We start from the raw sequence: 20521 nt of genomic DNA, 5'->3' as shown, positions 1-20521 counted from the left end.
GAAGTGTTTTACCTGAGCATCTGGGTAGAGGGAGCTGCTATTGTTGAACTGAGACATGCTCTAGGAAGAGCCAGTTTACAGTACAAAATCATATGTGAAGATTGAGACATGTAAAGATTGAGACTGAGATACCCAAGTCAAGTTGTCAAGAAGACAGGGTCTGTCAGGAGTGAAATCTGAGCTGTAGAAACAACTTGGGAAATCATCAACACAAAGAAGACACTTATAACTAGAGGCAGGATGACATGGTAAGGGAAGGAGGGGTCCAGGCAGTGGTGCGCCTGGTTAAACGCACACATTAAAGTGTGCAAGGACCAGGTTCAAATGCCTGGTCCCCACCTACAGGAGGAAAGCTTCACAAGTGGTGAAGCAGAGCTGCAGGTGTCTCTCTGTCTCTTTCTCTATCTTCCTCTTCCCTTTCAATTTCTCTCTGTCCAATAATAAAATAAAATAATAGAATAAACATTTTTTAAATAAGGGAATGAGTTTTTATGAAGAAGACCTAGAAAAACTAGATAATCTCTTTATGTAATAAGCCAGACTCCTTCCCTTGGTTGTCACCACCTAAACTAATTGTGAACATTTCTTCACAAGAAGCAAAATTATTTTTTTATTTCTTTATTGTGGGATTAATGTTTTACATTCGACAGTAAATACAATAGTTTTTACATGCATAACATTTCTCTGTTTTCTACATAACAATACAACTGCCACTAGGTCCTCTATCATCCTTTTTGGACCTGTACCATCCACCCCAGAGTCTTTTACTTTGGTGCAGTACACCAACTCCAGTTCAGGTTCTACTTGTGCTTTCTCTTCAGATCTTGTTTTTCAACTTCTGCCTGAGAATGAGATCATCCCATATTCATCCTTCTGTTTTTGACTTATTTCACTTAAAATGATTTCTTCAAGCTCCATCCAAGATGGGCTGAAAATGGGTGAAATCACCATTTTTAATAGCTGGGTAGTATTCCATTGTGTATATAACAACTTGTTCAGCCACTCATACGTTGTTGGACACCTGGGTTGCTTACAGGTTTTGGCTGTTACAAATTGTGCTGCTAAGAACATATGTGTACACAGCTCTTTTTGGATAGGTGTATTGGGTTCCTTAGGATATATCCCCAGGAGAGGAATTGCAGGATCATAGGGTAGGTCCATTTCTACCCTTCTGAGAGTTCTCCAGACTGTTCTCCACAGGGGTTGGACCAATTTACATTCCCACCAGCAGTGCAGGAGGATTCCTTTGACCCCACAACCTCTCTAGCATTTGTTGCTGCTACCTTTCCTGATGTATAACATTCTCACAGCAGTGAAGTGATATCACATTGTTGTTTTCACCTGCATTTCTCTGACATTCAAAGACTTGGAGCATTTTTTCATGTGTTTCTCAGCCTTTTGGATCTCTTCTGTGGTGAATATTCTGTCCATGTCCTCTCCCCATTTTTGGATGGGGTCATTTGTTTTCTTGTTGTTGAGTTTGGCAAGCTCTTTATATATTTTGGTTATTAGCTTCTTGTCTGATGTATGACATGTAAAGATCTTCTCTCATTCTGTGAGGGGTCTCTTGGTTTGGGTAGTGGTTTCTTTTGCTATGCAGAAGCTTTTTAATTTTATGTAGTCCCATAGGTTTATATTTGCCTTAGTCTTGTTTGTAATTAGATTCATTTCATTGAAGATGTCTTTAAAATTTATGTGGAAAAGAGTTCTGCCAATATTTTCCTCTATGTATCTGATAGTTTGTGGTCTAACATCCAAGTCCTTGATCCACTTGGAATTTACTTTTGTGTTTGGTGAAATATAGTGGTTCAGTTTCATTCTTCTGCATGTTTCAACCCATTTATTCCAACACCATTTGTTAAAGAGACTCTACTTTCCCCATTTAATAGTCTGGGCACCTTTGTCAAAGATTAGATGACCATAGGTGTGGGGCTTACTTCTGGGCTCTCAATTCTATTCCACTGGTCAGTGTGTCTATCATGTTCCAGTACCAAGCAGTTTTGATGACAATGGCCCTGTAATAGAATTTGAGATGTGGGGTGTGATGCCTCCAGTTCTGTTCTTTTTTCTCAAGATTGTTTTGGCAATTCTAGGTCTTTTCTGGTTCCAGATAAACATTTGTAGCATGTGTTCTAGTCTCCTAAAAAATGTGGTTGAGATCTTGATGGGGATAGCATTAAATTTGTAGATGGCTCTGGGAAGTATATTTATTTTAATGATGTTAATTTTTCTAACCCATGAACATGGAATATCTTGAGTCACTACTCATAATTTTCAGTATACAAGTCTTTCACTTCTTTGGTTAGGTTTATTCCTAGTTATTTTATTGTTTTTGTTGCTATAGTAAAAGGAATTGATTTCTGGATTTCATCTTCTTCTAAGTTAGTGTTTGCATAGAGTAATGCCACTGACTTTTGAATGTTAATTTTGTAGCCTGACACCTTACTGTATTGCCTGATGATTTCCAAAAGCTTCTTGCTGGATTCCTTAGGTTTTTATATGTATACTATCATGTCACCTGCAAATAGGGAGAGTTTGACTTCTTCTCTTCCAATATGTATCCCTTTAATTCTTTGCTCCTGCCTGATTGCTATGGCAAGAACTTCCAACACTATGTTGAACAGTAATGGTGATAGTAGGTAGCCCTGTCTAGTACTTGATCTGAGGGGAAATGCTTCCAGTTTTTCACCATTGAGTATGATGTTGGCTGTAGGTTTACTATATATAGACTCCACTATCTTCAGGAATTTCCCATCTATTCCCATTTTTTGTAGTGTTTTGATCATAAAGGGATGTTGTATTTTGTCAAAGGCTTTCTCTGCATCTATTGATATGACATGTGGTTTTTGGTCTTGCTTTTATTGATGTGGTGGATCACGTTGATTGATTTACTTATATTAAACCAACCTTGCATCCCTGGTATAAACCCCACTTGGTCATGATGAACAATCTTTTTAATATACTGCTGTATCCGGTTGGCTAGAATTTTGTTCAATATTTTTGCATCTATGTTCATCAGAGATATTGGTCTGTAGTTTTCTTTTTTGGTTGTGACCCTGTCTGCTTTTGGTATCAGAGTGATGTTGGCTTCATAGAAGCTGGAAGGGAGTATTCCTGTGGTCTGAGAAGATGCTTGGGATTATTTCAGTCCTCTTGAATTTGCTTATGTCGTCTTTGTGGCCTCACATATGGTCTATCCTTGAGAATATGTATTCCAGTTTCTTGGGGTGAATGATTCAGAAAATGTCCAATAGGTCTAGTTTATCTATATCCTCATTTAGCTCCATCATGTCTTTATTGATTTTCTGCCTGGATGAACTGTCAAGTTGAGAGAGTGGGGTGTTGAAGGCCCCTACTATGACTATGTTGCTGTTAATGTATTGCTGTAGCTCTTTCAGTAGATGTTTGATGTATTTAGATGGCTTCTCATTGAGTGTATAGATGTTAATAATTGTTAAGTCCTCTTGATTGACTGATCCACTGATCAGTCAATAATTTTATTGATTTTAAAGTCTATAGTGTCAGATATGAGAATAGCTGTTCCTGCCCTTTTTTGTGGGCCATTGGCTTGTATGAAAGTTTTCCATCCTTTCACTTTGAGTCTGTGTTTGTCTTGTTGAGATAGGTGGGTTTCCTGTAGACAACATATTGTTGGGTTGTGTTTTCTGATGCATCTTCCTACTCTGTGCCTTTTACTAGGTGAATTCAGGCCATTGACATTTATTGATATCAAAGATTGAAGACATTTTAACGCCATTCTTGTAGATTTTTAGAATGTTCTAATAGATGGTATATTTATGGTGGTCTGACTGTTTATAGGAGAACTTTCAGAACTTCTTTGAGGGCAGGCTTGGTGATAGTTGATTCTTTCAACTGTTGCTTTTCTGAGAAGGTTTTTATGCCTCCATTTAGTCTGAATGACAGTCTAGCAGGACACAGTAGTCTTGGTTGAAGGCCTTTCTCATTGAGCACTCGATAGATAGCCTGCCATTGTCTTCTAGCCTATAGTGTTTGTGTGGAGAAGTCTGCTGCTAATATGATGGGTTTTCCTCTGTAGGTGACTCTTTGTTTTTCTCTTGTAGCCTTCAGGATCCTTTCTTTATCCTTATGCCTTTCCATTTTAAGTATGATGTGTGTCTTGGTGTCTTTAAGTCTGGGTTAATTCTGTTAGGGACCCTATGGGCTTCTTGAACCTTTATGTCTTTGATGTTGTTGAGACTAGAGAAGTTCTCAGCTATTATGTCCTGGAGAAGGCTTTCTTCCCCTCCCTCTCTTTCTTCCTCTGGTAAGCCAATAATGCGTATATTATTTCTTTGGAAGTTATCCCATAGCTCTCTATTGTTGTTTTCAGTATATCTTAGTCTCTTTTTGAGATCTCTTACTTCTTTTTTAGTTGTCTCTAATTTGTCCTCAATCTTGCTAATTCTGTCTTCAGCCTCATTGATTCTATTCTCTCTCCCCTGTACTGTTTTCTGGAGTTCATCTATTTTGTTACCCTGTTCTGATACTGTTTTAACTTGTTCAGCTAGTCGTGTTATTGGCTCAGCTAGTTCACCTTTCAGCTTTCTAATAACCTTGAGATAATTGGTATTTTCTTCCAGAGTCTCATTGTTGTTTCTGCATTTCTGATGACAATTCTTTCAAACTCTTTTCTCACTCCTGTGACTATTTCCTTAGTAAGTGTTTGGATGTTGACCTCACTATTTTGTGGTTCAACCTTTAGGAGGCTTTTAGCTGGACTCTTCTCCTGGTTCATTTCTCCAATATTTCTTCTTGTTGGTTTAACCATTCTATATAGTATGTTACGAGGTCCCTCTCTCAGTACTTTTCAAATTACTGATCATTGCCTGGATTGGCTTGTGTCTAAGTAAGGTGCTTAAAGAGTTCACAATTGTGGAAATTAACAGTTGTTTCAATATTATTTTAATCCCCTGAGTTGGAGCACAGAGACTATTAAAAGCCTTTTTTGTTCTTTTTCTTCCCTGTAGGCTGTGGGAGTCTGAGGGCTTTTAAACTACAAGTAGGCTTCTTAGCTTAATCAATGACTCCTGACCAAGAGATAAATCAGAGTGGGGGAGAGATAGCATAATGGTTATGCAGAGAGACTCTCACACCCCAAGGATCCAAAGCTCCAGGCTCAATTCAGCATCTCTGCCAAGCCAGGCAGCACTGCTGGGCCCTGTGAGTTTCTAAACAAGTCCTCTTTGTAGTCTGTAGGTTTTGAGGCACTCATTCACCATGTTGTCATCAGGAAAACAATGTGTAATGACTCCCATTATACAGCCCCACTGCTAGGCCACTGAGTTGTAGCTCTTCTGAGTTTTCTGGTCAGTTCTCTGTTCCCAGATGTCAACACAGGGCCTCCCCCCTGCTGCCCCAGCCTCTGAGGGCAGGAGCAGTGGAGACTGACAGTTGCATTTGGTGAGTCTTAGGGGAATCCTCTCCTCCCTTCAGTGGTCTTTTTGTTGGTAAACAGACTGGAGGTGGTGCCTCAACTGGTAAACTGCCAGACTGTTACCAGCCACTTAATCTCTCCCTAGGCTTCTCTTTGTCCATGAGCCACACGTGTTTGCACTCACCGGTGGTTTGGTGGGTCCCTGAAGTTGTTCAAGTCCTGTCTTGTTGTGGTCCCAGGTGGTCTCCTTTGGTATTCCTAGTTGACCTGGAAAGGGGAGGAGAGAAACAGAACTGCTGCTGCTCCATAGCCCCACCTCCGGAAGTACCCACCATCCCAAGAAGCAAGATTTCTTCATGCCCCCAGGCCCATTTCAACTCCATCTATTTATTAATGCCAACAATGTATAAGATAATATGCTTGGCACTGTGTGGATACAGAAATGAGATGTTTAATCCAACACACATCTGTCAACCACTACTTTATTCTGTGCACTACGGGAGTTGTAAAGATAAATAATTGAATTAAACCCACACAAATGTTTATTATCACCCTTTATATACAAGGTCTTCGGTGTGCTTGGCTCTGTAGGGGTTACAAAGATGAGTCACTCAACTTAGCAAATATATATTAGCACCTACTTGATATATATAGCCTCAGGGGATTAAAAAAAACAGTTTCTATCAGTTCAATAAACAGGTGTATGCAAATGGCACTTTGCTAGGTGAGGAAACAAAGATAGGCAAGACACTGCCCCTGACCTCAAAGAGGTTGCAAATCAGTTTCATCTCAGGTGCCAGCTCTAATCAATTGATGATAACTATAGGGCTGTGTTGAGGTCTCATTCAGGCTCAGCAGAGAAGAATGCTGCATTTGATTAGTGATGTCTGCTATGAACAAAGGAAGGAGAATTTGGGAGTATATATTCCAAGGCATGACATGACATGACATTGTGAAGCATATGATCAGAGCTCAGCAGACTGTGGAAATGGGTAGGTACCTGGCCATGGTCACTCTCTCATTCCTCTGTGCAGCATCTTTAATTAATGGAATAAGACTATTTTGTAGTACAGTCTGTTAGCCAACACTGCTTTCACAGAGCTATTTTCCTTTATTCTCAAAATCTTGGGGGAATAAGCGGGGTAGGTATCACTGACTTTATCTCACCAGTGAGGGAATAAATAGTCACTTGCATGAAGTTCCATGTTAAAAACTGGAACCAGAGTCAACCCAAAACCTGGAACCAGAATCCAGCTACTCGCTTCGATGTGCCTGCGAAATATCAATAGTTGCAACCACTTTTTTTTTTTTCAACCAGAACACTGCTCATGGTTTATGGTGGAGCTTGAGATTGAACTCAGGACCTTGGAGCCTCAGGCATGAAAGTCTTTTGTGTAATCTTCATGCTGTTTCCTAAGCTCTCCACAGCCATTTCTTTAGCTTGCCCAGAGCTTTACAACTTCCAGAGAACATTCATATCCTCAACCTCATTTTATTCTTCCAAGCACTCTCATGGGTTAAGTGTTGACATTCCCATTTTATAGCTGAAAAAACTAAGGCACAAGATAAGAAGAGAAATAAAATTGGGAGTACACACTGTCTGATTCCTAAATCCCATGCTTGGGGGTGGGGGAGGCAGTGTGGAGAGAAAAGAAGGAGGTCCCCGGAGGGTGTCATTTGGGAAGGGCAGGAGCAGGTAGGAGTTTCTGACTGTCCCGTTTGCAGGATAAGAGAGTATGGCTCAGCAGCCCTCAGGCCCAAGCCAGGAATCAATCGCTGCCTCTGCTGAGACAACTTCTAAAGATGTTTTTAATTAAAGTCCAGGAAGATCTATATGTGCAATATCTCCTTGCCTAGCAACGGCACTGGCTCTCACCATCCAGGATGGGAGGACAGGACACTAGGTGGCTTCTGGTGGGAAAAGGTGGCAGAGAGGAGCAGAGACCCTTGCCCTTGGGATACAGCCCCATGAACCAGGTCATCTGGACAGGGAGACATGAATCTATGTCTTTTTCATCAGCAAATCATTCAGTAAGCATGGGCATTCTCTTCATGCTAGCTAGGACCTGTGCTCACATGAATGTGGGTACAAAGATGGCAGAGCCACAATCCTGTCTTTGAGGGTCTAGCAATATTGGGTTTCCTTTAGGTATTGGGTGACTCAGTGGAACTGAACTATAAGCAAAAAACAGTTCCTGTCAGTAATAGGCAGAAGTATGCTATTAAAAACTATTGGAATAGTGTTGCCTTGAACATGCAAAGGAATATGACTTCTTTTTTTATTTATAAAATGGAAATATTGACAAGACCATAGGATAAGAGGGGTACAATTCCACACAGTTCCCACCACCAGAATTTCGTATCCAATCCCCTTCCCTGATAGCTTTTCTATTCTTTATCCTTCTGGGAGTATGGACCCAGGGTCATTATGGGGTGCAGAAGGTGGGAGGTCTGGCTTCTATAATTGCTTCTCCGCTAAACATGGGCATTGGCAGGTGGGTCCATACTCCCAGCCTGTCTCTCTCTTCCCCTAGTGAGGCAAGGGTCTGGGAATATGACTTCTTAACAGAGGGTCCTGTTTAAATACTGAGAAAACACAATTACATGTGGATTTCAGTTTGGGATGCTAAGTCTTCTCTCTCAGGATATAGATGAAGTTCCTACACACATTCTTAGTGTTGTCTGCAAGGGTGAGTCAGTGGCTGGGATCCATGAGGGGCAAGTAAGGGGTCAGGATGTTCAGAGTCCCCTGCAGACTCTGGGCAAGTGTATTTGCTGCATAAGGGAGCCATCATCCATCAGGTTCAAATTACCTTCCTCCTCCTTGTCCCACCTATGGATCTCTCCCACTTACCCAATGTTTCCTATCTATCACAACACTGTGTGTCTCTGTTTCTGTTTAATTCTAGTATATGACTATATCTTTTGTACCTCTTGCTATAACACTGTCTCTGTCCTACTTTCTGTTTCTATGTATCTCTGCCTCTCTGATTCTCAGCTCTGTCTCTGTCCTAATTTCTCCCTGTGTATCTGAGTATCTGTTTTCCGACTTTCTCTCTCTCTCTCTCTCTATCTCTTTGTCCCTTGTCTCTGAGACTCTGACCCATTTTCAGGTCCTTTTCCTCTGTTACTTGCCTCTGGGGCTTGCCTTCCCCACCTTTAGTTTGTGACCTCCCCTGCCTCTGAAGCTGCTTTCCTTCTCTCCCATGTACCATTCATCTGCATTAGGCTACCCTGGCTATGTGGCCCAGAGGGGAGTCAAGGCCGGTCCAGGGAGACAGCATTCTAAGTGATGATCAAAGAGAGAGTTGGGAGGGGGTGGTGAGGAGTGAGTTTGAGAAGGAGCTTGTTTCCTGTGTAATCTGAGCACACACAGGGACTCGACAAGTGGTTTTTAATTTTTAATAGAAAGCATTCTGTGCAGTTCTGGCAGCAGCAGGGGGTGGCACTAATTTTTTTTTTTTATAAATGTTTGAGAAGCTAAATGTTCACAAGGGTTTCCCCAGGCCCAGCAGGGCAGCATGAGGAGACAGGGAAGAGGCAGGACGATAATAATTATGAATATCTTCATAATAATAATACTTGGTCACCTCAGCTGACTACTCTATTCTTTTCCAAAATATTTCGGCTCTTCTCATTAAGGTGTCTCCCTCACTAGGGAAGGAAGGAATGAGAAAGTGTTCTCTCTACAGGAAGGGGAACTAGGGCACATTCATATCAGGTATTTTCCACATAGTCACAAGGAGAGCCTAGGATAGAGCTAGAATCTTTAGTCCTTGACCTCTGCTACCTCTCACAGCACCACCACCACCCCCTCACCAGCCCCTGAGTCATTTGGGGCTCTTCTTGGGGATTCTGGAGCATAAATTTGGGTTTCATTTGAACCTCACAGATAGCAAGAGTAAAGGAACAAAAAAGAAAGAATTCTAACCTGGAAGCTAGGACATAACAAATGATATCAGAACAACTAAGAAACCAGAGACAGTGAACAGACAAGCCCTTTCCCCTACCTCCAACTGGTGCCCAAATGTCTTCTACTCATGGTCAAGGACATGAACCCAAAGATCTAACCATAAAAGAGAAGAGAGAGGAAAGAACTCCACTGCACAGCTTATCTCATTAGCCATTTCAACCCATCTTCTCAAATTCTCAGAGCATCTCTGAGAAGCAAACTTCTCCCCCTAAATTACAGATTGGAACATAGGTCAGACAATGGAAAAGACTTCACCAAGGCCACAGAATGAGGAAGGGATGGGATTTGAACCTAGGGTTTCTTGTTACCAGAGCCCTTCCAGTCTTCATGAAGATGTGAGCTGGGAGGGTGTCTGTGTCATCCTTGATGATTCTATCTGGATGTTAATTTCAGTAAAGCACAGTGAGTCCAGGAAGGTGATGTGCTGGATACACACACCGGGGTTTGACTCTTTTCCTACCACTTACTAATAATGTAGACTTGGGAAAGTCATTGAGTTTCTATATGACTCAGTTTCTTTATCTGTTCAGTTAGGGGTTGGAACTCAGGCATCAGTTATTAGCTGGGATGTACTTTAGAATCACTATGGGAGCTTTTAAAAATACCTTCGGGGGTCGGGCGGTGGCGCAGTGGGTTAAGCGCATGTGGCGCAAAGCGCAGGAACCGGAGTAAGGATCCCGGTTCGAGCCCCCGGCTCCCCACCTGCAGGGGAGTCGCTTCACAGGCCGGTGAAGCAGGTCTGCAAGTGTCTTTCTCTCCCCTTCTCTGTCTTCCCCTCCTCTCTCCATTTCTCTCTGTCCTATCCAACAACGAATTGTGTCAACAAGGGCAATAATAATAACCACAACGAAGCTACAACAAGGGCAACAAAAAGGGGGGAAAAATGGCCTCCAGGAGCGGTGGATTCATGGTGCAGGCACCGAGCCCAGCAATAACCCTGGAGGAGGAAAAAAAAAAATACCTTCTTGCACTGCGCCCCCAAGAGAATCCTATTGAATTAGTTTGGAGTCAGTTTTATTTTAGAGCTCCTAAGAGATTCTAATGTGCAGCCAGGTTGAGAGCCACTGGTTTCTGTGCTCTCCAAGGACCAGCCTTTTCATATCTAACTTTCCACATGAAGCCCTGGGCCCTAACAGCCTGCTTACCCAAAAATCATCTGTACAACTCTTTCTGTTCAAGCCTTAACCCCACATAACCCCACCATGGCCAGCTAACCGTTCATCCTAGGTAATCTCAGACATACATCAGGAAGTCAAAGCTTGTGCCAGCTGTTTAGGAGGTAAAATCCTGAACCCAGATCCTTGATATTTACCCACTCTTCCCTCACCATTCTGTCTCACATGCTTTTCTTTTTTTTTATTTATTTAATTTTTTTAAATGTTTATTTATTCCCTTTTGTTGTCCTTGCTGTTTTGTTGTAGTGATTATTGATGTTGTTGTTGTTGGGTAGGACAGAGAGAAATGGAGAGAGGAGGGGAAGACAGATGGGGGAGAGAAAGATAGACACCTGCAGACCTGCTTCACCACCTGTGAAGCAACTCCCCTGTAGGTGGGGAGCCGGGGGGCTCGAACCAGGATCCTTACACTGGTCCTTGCGCTTTGCACCACCTGCGCTACCCTCCGACTCCCCTTGCTTGTCTATTGAAGTACCTATTGACTCCCTTGTACTTGCTAGGCAGGATATATATAGGGTTTTGACTTGCGATAAATTTGTTTGAATCTTACCTCTTCTAGTGAATGTTATCCAGACACTATTCTTGGTGCCTAACATGAAGATCTGTTTGAGTTCTCACAAGGATCCTGAGAGTTTCGTAATATTATTGCTTCTGTTTCACACTTGAGAAAATTGAAGGACAAAGGAGTTCGTAACTTAGCTTTACTCTGCCTCCATTTCCTCATTTGTAAATTAGAAATCTTAATAGAGTTCACCTCCGGGCTTTATTTTTAAGTTGCAGGAGATAATATATAAAGAACTTATATTATCTAACTCAAATTAGTCACTTAATAAATATGACCTGTTATTGTTATTATTATTGAATAATGAACTATGATATAACAGGGCTCATTTTTAATTTACATTTTCATCCTTCAATATGCATGATAGTTTCCTCATCTATAAAAGGGGAATGGATGATGCAGGAGTGTGCTGTGCTGGTTCATATCACTTCACAAGAGCCATGTATTGATTTTTGGGAGCTTTGAGAGCCACTTGATATCATAGTGGTAACTTGAAATTGGCCATGATGGAAACAGTCATGCCATGGAAATCAACAAACAGTGCAAAGCAGGGTGTTCCTCTTCACCCCTACATCCCTGGAGCTGATGGTTACCACTGCATGGTTACATCTGCATGAGAGAGTCAGTGTGAGGGCTAAAGATGAGAATGAATATGATGGTGCATTAGAAAAGTAGAAATTGCTGGAATGAGGTGAAGTAACCCAAAGTCCCAAGACAGTCACAAGCTTACCCGCCCCCCCCCCCCCTTTGTTTTTCTCCTTAACTGCTGGCTTATGAAGAAGGAGAAGGGTGTGGAGCCTGAGGAGCCAGTGGTGAATCACTGACCCTTCACCATCCCCACGTGTCAGCATTAACTGTAATGGCTGCAATAAAAAATCCCAGATTGGGGAAATGATTCCATCATCCCCTCGGGAGTCCCTGGGATGAAGCCAGAGAGTGGGGGGAGAGAAAGAGCCAGAGAGCGTATACTCAACCATGTCCTTGGGGAGTCACTCAGCCAGGCGTTGTGCCTTGCTCAGAGGATGGGGGAAACATGCAGAAGGATGTGACAGGGATTCCCAGCTCTCCTAACAGTTACAACTGCCACTATTTATTAAGCAACCTCCATGAGTCTGATGCGTTATGCTGCTTCTCCCTTTTCAGAATGTCTATGAGGGAGGCATGATTGTGCTATTGTGTACTGGCATGCATTGCCTCCTGAGACAGCAACAACCTGCATTTCTTGAGTTCTAAACATGGACCAGGCTCTGTCCTCGGTGCTGAACATGGAGATCTATTTGAATTTCCGAAAGGATTCTGAGAGTTTGATAGTTATATCTTCCTCATTTTACAGATGAGCAAATTGAGGGTACAAAAGAGTTTGTGACATGGCCAAGGTCAAGCTGCAGAACCCTCTGTGACTGTGACTCCGTACACCAGACTCGCTGAATCTGTGCTGACCCTGGCACCCATAGGGCTTTGGCCTCAGTGATTTTTGAGTGCAGATTCCACGACTTCCTCACTGTGTACTCATGGTCAGGTCTCACCCCTGTCTGACCTATTCCCGTTGCCTGTAATTTACAGATGCTGTGAAGATTTGAGGTGATGGTTTTAATTAGCTTATAGAGCCCAACATGGAGTGGGTGCTCAAGACTATTCCTTTGTCTTCTGTCTGTATAAAAAAGACACCTGGGCGGGGATAGATAGCATAGTGGTTATGCAAAGAGACTATCATGCCTGAGGCTCCAAAGTCCCAGGTTCATTCCCCCGCACCACCATAAGCCAGAGCTGAGCAGTGCTTTGGTATTTTTTTCTCTCTCTGCATCTCTTTCAAAAATAAATAATAAAATACTTTAAAAAGTAATAATAAAGAAAGAAATAAAATTAAAAGACACCTAAGAGTATGGCCTTGGCACTCACTACTCTGAGCACTGAACATCAGGAGGAGGGGGCTGGCCCAGACCTTTTGCCCACCTATGGGGAAGTCTGATGTGGTTGACATGGAGCTGAAGGCACCAAAGAGAGAAGCGCATTGCAGGGCTGGCTTGGGAGACTGAGGATGGGAGGAGGGACATGGAGAGGGAAATGAGAAATGCAAAAGAGTGAAAAATAAATACATGTGTCTGTCTGGAATGATCGAGGGCCCCAGGCTGGAGGCAGGAGAGGCGGGTGGAGGGCTAGGCTTAGCAGAATTGCTGCAGTAGCATTTCAGAGTCTCACTCATTAGCCAGGCAGTGAACTGGCCTCACGTCCCAGCATGTGTCCCTGCCAGCCGAGAGAGCCCAACCCAAGGGCAAGAGGGCCCCCTTAGACCCTCAGAATATGAAGGCTCCATCCCTTCTCCAGCAGGGCTCCCAAGAGAGGGTCTCCTCCTGAACAAAGCTAGGACTCTCATCCCCTTGGGTCACATTCCTAAGCCTTCAATGCTCCCTCTTGGGTCTAACATAACACTCTCTCTCTGGGAAGGTCCCAGTGGGCACCATGGCTTCACTACACCTCCCCCAACCCCATCCGGTCCAGCTTCACGTCCAAACCCTGCTTTCGTCAAATTGAACATGATGTCAAATTAGAGCCGTCTCTGGGACAGGCTGAGAGAAGCTCCCAGTTTAATGAGGCAGCGTCGAAAATCAATAACTTAATTGCCGCTGTTTGATGGACTTTTATCCAATTTATACTCTCCCCAGAAGCCTACGTGCAGAGCATGCAGAGAAGTGCGTGTGTGTCTGGGGGCGGGACTGTCTGGGGTGGGTGGGGGAAGGGCGAGGCACTTACTTTCCAAAGAGAAAGCCCGGCTCTTCCATTCTCCCTCTCAGGGGCTAAGGCACACAGGCCTCAGAGCCTTGGGTGAACTTAGCTGTCTTTCTGGACTGTTCCTGCACACCTGCGGTGGCAGAAGGGAGTCAGGAAATGGGGCAGGAGTCCTTTGAGAAATCACAACAGGCTAGAGTGGGTGGAAAGACCAAAAGACCATGCTCTGGGAGTCAGGGGCTTGCTTTCTGGTCCCACCTCTGACTGGCTTTGATTAGATAACTTGAATGGACATGAACCTGCCTGCCATGGAATTATTTTTCTCTTTTCTCTTTTTTTCTTTGTCTTTTCTTCTTTTTTTTTCTAGCTATTTTTTTTCTTTTACTTGTGATGAATAGAAGTTTACAAAATCTTAAGATTACAGGTGTAGTTTCACGCCATACTCACCATCACCACCAAAGTTATGTCCCCACCCTTCCAGTGATAACCACCCTCGTCCTCATAAAGTCAGAGGCAGCCTGTTTACTTCTAGGTTGTTTTGTTTTGTTTCTGTTTTTGCAAGTCCGTGTTGGAATTCTCTAGATTCCACATACAAGTGAAACTATCCAGTAGTTATTTTTGTTATTTATTTTATTTATTTTGGATAGAGACAGAAATTGAGAGGGAAGGGGGAGATAGATAGTGAAAGAGAGGGGGGGGAGGGAGAGATAACTGCAGCACTACTTCAGCACTCATGAAGCTTTCCCCCTACAGGTGAGAACTAGGGGCTTTAAACACAGGTCCTTGCTCACTATAATGTGTGCAGTCAACCAGGTGCATCACCACCCAGCCCCCAGTAGTTGTTTTCCACCTCTTATTTCACTAAGTATAATCACCTCCAGTTTCATCCATTTTGTCCCAAAGGACACAACTTCATCTTTTTTTATTTCAGAGTAGTACTACATGAAGTATGCATTCCATAACTTCTTTATCCAGTCATCTGTGAATAGGCACTTAGGCTGCTTCCACTCTTTGTGAATAATGCAGCTATGAACAGAGGGGTGCCTATGTCCCTTTGAATTAGTGTTTCATGTCCTTTGGATTAATGCCCAAGAGTAGTATTGCTGGATCATAAAGTATTTCCATTTTTATTTGTTTAAGAACTCTCCATATTGCTTTCCAAATGGGCTGCACCAGTTTGCATTCCCACCAATAGCATTGGGAGTTTAAACACATTCCCTCAGTCTCAGGAACCAAGGATTTTGGGTAGCTCACCCTCCACCAGTCACCATTCTACAGAAGAGGAAACAGGTTCAGAGAGGCTGTTCTCGGCTGGGAACCTTCTGAGGCAAGCTTGGCTCCAGCTCTGGCTGTGCTCTTGCTTGTCCTTCTGGGTCAGGAAGCAGGTTGAGACTCAGTCTGGAGATGGTGGTTTTTAATGGTATCCAGCTAGAATCTCCATTCCCAGGGTTTCCCTGGGTGAGGGGGCGATGTGGGGCAGGCAAGCACTGTGGCCTCAGGTGACCCCTGTCTCACTTGATCCCCTGGGCCCAGGCACGTCGGTGATGCAGGTGATGGCCTCGGATGCGGATGACCCCACTTACGGCAATAGTGCCCGGCTGGTGTACAGCGTTCTGGATGGCGAACACCATTTCACCGTGGACTCCAAGACTGGTGAGGGGTGGGGCAAGGCCTGAGACCACTGTGGGGTGGGACTGAGGCAAAACCAGAGGAGTGAGGGCAGGAACCAGGGCCAAGAGACCTGACCAAAGGGGACTGGCCAAGGGCCAGAGCCAGGCATCCACACTTCTAGCCAAACAACACTGGTAATTGGACAGAGGACATCCAGAATGCCAGCTGCAGGAAATACCAGGGCTGTGGAGAGGGTGGGGCTGACATCTTTTCAAGAATGGGATGGCAGACTCAGCAGGAAACCAAAAAGGCTATAGGTGACCCCTCTAGGTAAAAGGACTCCTTAAACTAAGCTGCCCTTTCTTAGAGCTAAACAGAGGCAGGTGTTTGGAAGTCCTTATTGGCTCCATTATAAGTACTCATGGGAGGGGGCTGGCTGGTGAAAGGCACCTTTTCAGAGCTGTGGAAACTTTGCTTTAAAGACATTTTAATTTATTTTTTATTGGGGGATTAATGTTTTACAGTTGAAAATAAATACAGTAGTTTGTACATGCATAACATTTCCCAGTTTTCCATATAACCGTACTCTAAAGACATTTTTTTTACAATCTGACAGAGAAGTAGAGAAGAATGGCTTTTTTTGCTTTCTGCCCTTCCCAACAACACATCCCCCGACCCACTCTGAGGTTAGGACATAATTACATCTAAGGGCCTGTCTGGGAATAGCTGGGAGGACAGGAGACAGGCTTCAACAGGTGGGCTGGCTCTCTCCAGTCTGCATAGCTGGGAGTGGTTGCTGATTTCCAGGTAGTGCTTCCACTACCCCCAGAATAAGCAGGGCAGGGCGAGAGTGAAGAGAAAGGGTCTCTAACCCAGAATGTTTATCGAGTGCCATCACAGGGCCCACAGTCCAGTGGAAGCAAGGGGACAGGCATATACATGAAAATGAGGATGCAGTGTTCTTGGAGACAGAAACATCAGATCTCTACAGGATAAGAAGGTGCTGGCCAGACCAAGATTCAGGGAAGTGCATTCTAGGCAGAGGGCATGGAACAGGCAAAAAGTGGAAGAAAGAGAGCAGTCAATGCATGGTGGGAATTGTAAGCAACTCAGGACAGGGGAAGCTATCTTGTTGAGAGTTGGTGCAAAGAGGTTTACAGGGGCCTGGCTGTCAGGTGTCAACTGGCCAATAGATCTTGGGTCTAATCTAAGGGCAGTGGGAGGACAGGATATAGATTTGGAACTTTGATTCCTTATATATTTGTTCTTGTTTGCTTGTTTGAGGAGAGGGTTGAAGATTCCCGTCTGTGAGTTATAATTATATCCTCTTACACATAATGTCTTCATTATTGTTCTCTTTGAAGAAGTAATGCATCTTGGAAATCATTTAAGTACTAAAAAAGTATTCAAGGAAGCAAGAAAGAAGAAAAGAGGGAAGAAATAGCTTTCCACCCCCCACCCCTCTCCAGTAATTACAACTCCAAATGTATCCTCTTGGTGTAACTATCCTAAGAAATCTTGGACTCACTCACTTGAAAAATATTAGGTTTTTAAAAAATAGATGGTACATTTCAAGGTTCAAAATTCAGAAAGTCCAAGTGATTGTTTAGTGGAAATTCTTCACCCTGTCCCCAGCCACCTAGTCTGTGTCCCCAAGGCAACCAATGTAATTTTCTCCTGTATCTTTCCAGAGCTTTTCTATGCATGTACAAGAAAACTGGTACATGTATTTGTTTTATTTTTTATATGAATTATAGCTATAAACACACACAACATACACTGCTTGTATTTTTCACTTAACAATACATCTTAAAGAGTATTCCATATCAGTACATAAAGAGCTCCTTCATTCTTTTATTTAGCAACTGTTATGGATACACTAAAATTAATTTCCCCTATTGATGGACACTTACGCTGTTTCCAATCTGTGGCTACAATGAACAATGCTACAGTGAATAACCTCATACATATATCATTTTGTGCTTGTGTAAGTATATCTGCAGTATAATTTTCAGGAAGTGGAAAAGCTGGGTCAAGGAGTATGTGCATCTAGAATCTGGATAGACAATGCTGGAATGTACTAGATTACACTCCTGAGAGTCACCAAACAAAGCCTGTCTCCCATCCTCCTCCCCAATATTGTAGGTTCATTGATAGCTTTTAAGCAGGGAAAGGACATGCTCAGGTTTTCATTTTAACAAGATCCCTTGGGCTACTTCTGTATAGCATGTCACAGAGGCAGGAATTGAATTCAGGGATACTCAAAAGCTTGAGGTGCCCAGCAGAGAGCCTTGGTGACAAAACCAAAGCCAGCATAAGGTTTTGACACCCAGTCAGACTCCTTAACCTGTTTCATCCAATTAAGGAGCCCAAGATGAAGCAGGATTGAAGTTATGGCTTTTGTTGAGGTGGGAGGTTTAGGGGTGCTAGTGAGACCTGCAAAGTTTTGGTGGCCTAGATGAATGTGTGGGATTATACTGTGGGAGGAGTCTGGGTGTCCCCAACTTTGGGGCCTGGGATGGGAAGAGAGTACCACCTACAGAAATGCAAAAGAGGGATATGTATTAAGAAAGCTGGGGTAGAAGAATTAAGGAAGTGTCCCAGAACCACTCACTTGTTCAGTACACTAGCTAAATAATTCAGTCTCTTAACTCTATTCAAGTTAAGATGAGAAAAGAGACAAGAGGAAACAACTATAGCCCCTACCAGGACACCTAAAATATGGACCTGGCACTCTCATAGTAATTGGGACTCTTTAAGCTTTCATTTCCTTGTTATATGGGTGAAATAATAAAACCCACATCATTGTAGTGAGGAGCCAATGAGAGAGTTTGTTCATTCATTCAGCTGCTCTTTATTGAGTCTATGTGCCTAGTTCCACCCTCAGTTGTAGGAATAAAGCAAGAGGAAAATCTAAGAGACTTTAATCTCATGGAACTTTAATTCAAGTTTGAGAATAAGCATATAAACATTCAACCTAGTGTCCTGTAGCAATGAGTGCTAGGAAGAAGCTTCACAGGATCAGGAAGGGGGACAGACTTGGAAAAGTCAGGACAGGCCCCTCTGGATAGGTGACCTCAGTCAGAGACCTGAATAAGGGTGTGAACCTCTTGATGTCTCAAAGAGCACATGGAGGTCCAGGGAACATTGATACTTGGTAGATATTAGGAAACTAGGTGCATGCATGATGATAATGATATCTTCATCCATTCAGTCTGGAAATATGGTGTCCTTAGAGTTAACCAGCTTTCAATGGTGGAGAAAGAGACAGGACATAGAAATAAGGGAAGGGCCGGGACTGAGACTAAGATATGTATGAAAACATATATGGTAGGCAGATGAAGAATCAGGGTCTAAGAGAGTGAGAGATGCCCCAAGAAAGAGTATTCCCACTGCAGTGGTCCAGGAGCAGGGTAGGAAATTGGTGGCTGGTAGAGTCTGGGGAGGTGGGAAAAGAAGGTCCCCAAAGTCAGCACCAGCCTAGGCAGGTACAGAGCATTCTAGGGTCCCTCAACTTTTATACTCTGAAGAGGTCTTAGTTGACATTTCCCAGGAGGCACCAGAATGTTCCTCCCCTCACTTTAGTCCCTGTGCAGGAGCCACCCTGGTGCCATTCCTAGCCCCAGCTCCATTTCCCCAGCCAGGAATATTCCGCTGATGTGGGTCTATATTTAGCAGCTGCTGTGAGGTACAGTCAGTTCTCGCTGTGCAGATAGCAGGGAGCAGAGCCGGAACAGGGCCTGAGAGGAAGGTGTGAGGGAAGGGAGGAGGCGGGGCACCTTGAGGCCCAGTGCCAGTGGAAGAATTAACTTGTGTGTTTTAAAGGCCAGGCCTGCCAGCAAGCCCCCCACAGGGGCAGCAGAGATGGCATTTGCAGGCTAATGAGGCATCACTTGGGCTCCAGGGCCCCTTCTGCAGCATTTAGAGGGGACAGTGGGGGCGGTAGGGACAACAGCTGGAAGCTGGATGATGGGTGAAGACAAGGATGCAGAGAGCTGTGGCTAGGCTCTAATTACCAGCCCCCGCCCACAACACCCAGAGAAGAGGACAATTCTCTCTGAGATTTCAATTCAATCTGCTAATGATGCTCCAGGGGGTCAGGGGTGTTCTTCTACAGGGTGGAAACAAAGCTAACATCTGATGAGCACCATCCCCAGGGTCAGGATGATGAACCAGAGCTGGTCTCTGCCCTCACAGGGCTTTTGTTCCTCTAAGAAGCCGGAAACAGAGAGACATCAGCACTCCAGCCCTGAGAGGAAAGACAGATGGTTGGTAGGAAGAGACCAGGCTGTCAGAATGTTTCTTGAATGCCTACTATGTGCCAGACCCCAAATGTAAGATTATAAGCAACACCAGAAGAGATTGTTGCCTATATGGAACTGAATTATGGGGCCTCCAGCCCAAAATGTAAGGAGTGTCAGAGAATTGTCTCCAAACTGTGAGACCTGCTTCTAGAAACTCTGTCTCATGTAAAATCCCCAAAATGGCCCATGAGGTTTTTTGGAAGCTTTCTGGCTTTGCATATTCATCACTTTTACTGAGGACCTACTATTTGCTGTGATTACTGAGTCAGATACGAGGTTGTACAAGAGAAAAGAGCTTCAGACAGGGGGCCATACCTTCTTCCCACCATTTAAGGTCTGATTAGACATTAGGCAAATTCTTGAGCTTCTTTGAGCCTTAGTTTTTCATTTTATGAAGAGGGAATTTTACCCAGATCCCTCAGGAGTGCACCAGCTTCCAGGATGCTTCTCCCAGCAACAGAGCTAGGGTGTGGATTGAGACATAGTCATAGCAGAATAGACCCACAGTTCCTTCCATCTCTGAACTGGCCTCTTAGTAAATGACCACCACTCTTCTCACCAAGAGATGGTGTCTCCTTCCCAATCCCTTGAATCTAGGTCAGCCTTGCAGCTCCCTCTAACCAATAAAATGTAAGCAAAAGTGATGTTATGCAAATTCCAGAATGGACCTGTAGAGACCTTGCCAGTTTCCCACTTCTCTCCTGGAACTTCATCCTGAGACCTCAGTATCAGGAAGATAGCCTAGGGAAAACAACATATGTCTGGCTAGCCCAA

At 43.7% G+C, this 20521-nt stretch overlaps 1 protein-coding gene across 2 annotated transcripts in view; it reads left to right on the top strand.

Moving 5' to 3' along the window:
• The window catches only part of CDH22 (cadherin 22), a 164764-nt gene that overhangs the window by 91849 nt on the left and 52394 nt on the right, over nt 1–20521 (top strand). Inside the window, exon 4 of one of the 2 annotated variants that reach the window (XM_007533075.3) lies at nt 15366–15485. The exons of the other annotated variant lie outside the window; for it this stretch is intronic. Within the exon in view, the coding sequence (XP_007533137.2) occupies nt 15366–15485 (120 nt within the window). The remainder of the gene's footprint in view (nt 1–15365; nt 15486–20521) is intronic. 2 annotated transcript variants of the gene reach the window in all.

This window comes from Erinaceus europaeus, chromosome 1 (genome assembly GCF_950295315.1).
Source record: "Erinaceus europaeus chromosome 1, mEriEur2.1, whole genome shotgun sequence".
Taxonomy (NCBI): Eukaryota; Metazoa; Chordata; class Mammalia; order Eulipotyphla; family Erinaceidae; genus Erinaceus; species Erinaceus europaeus.
This window is presented reverse-complemented; position numbering and strand designations above follow the sequence as displayed.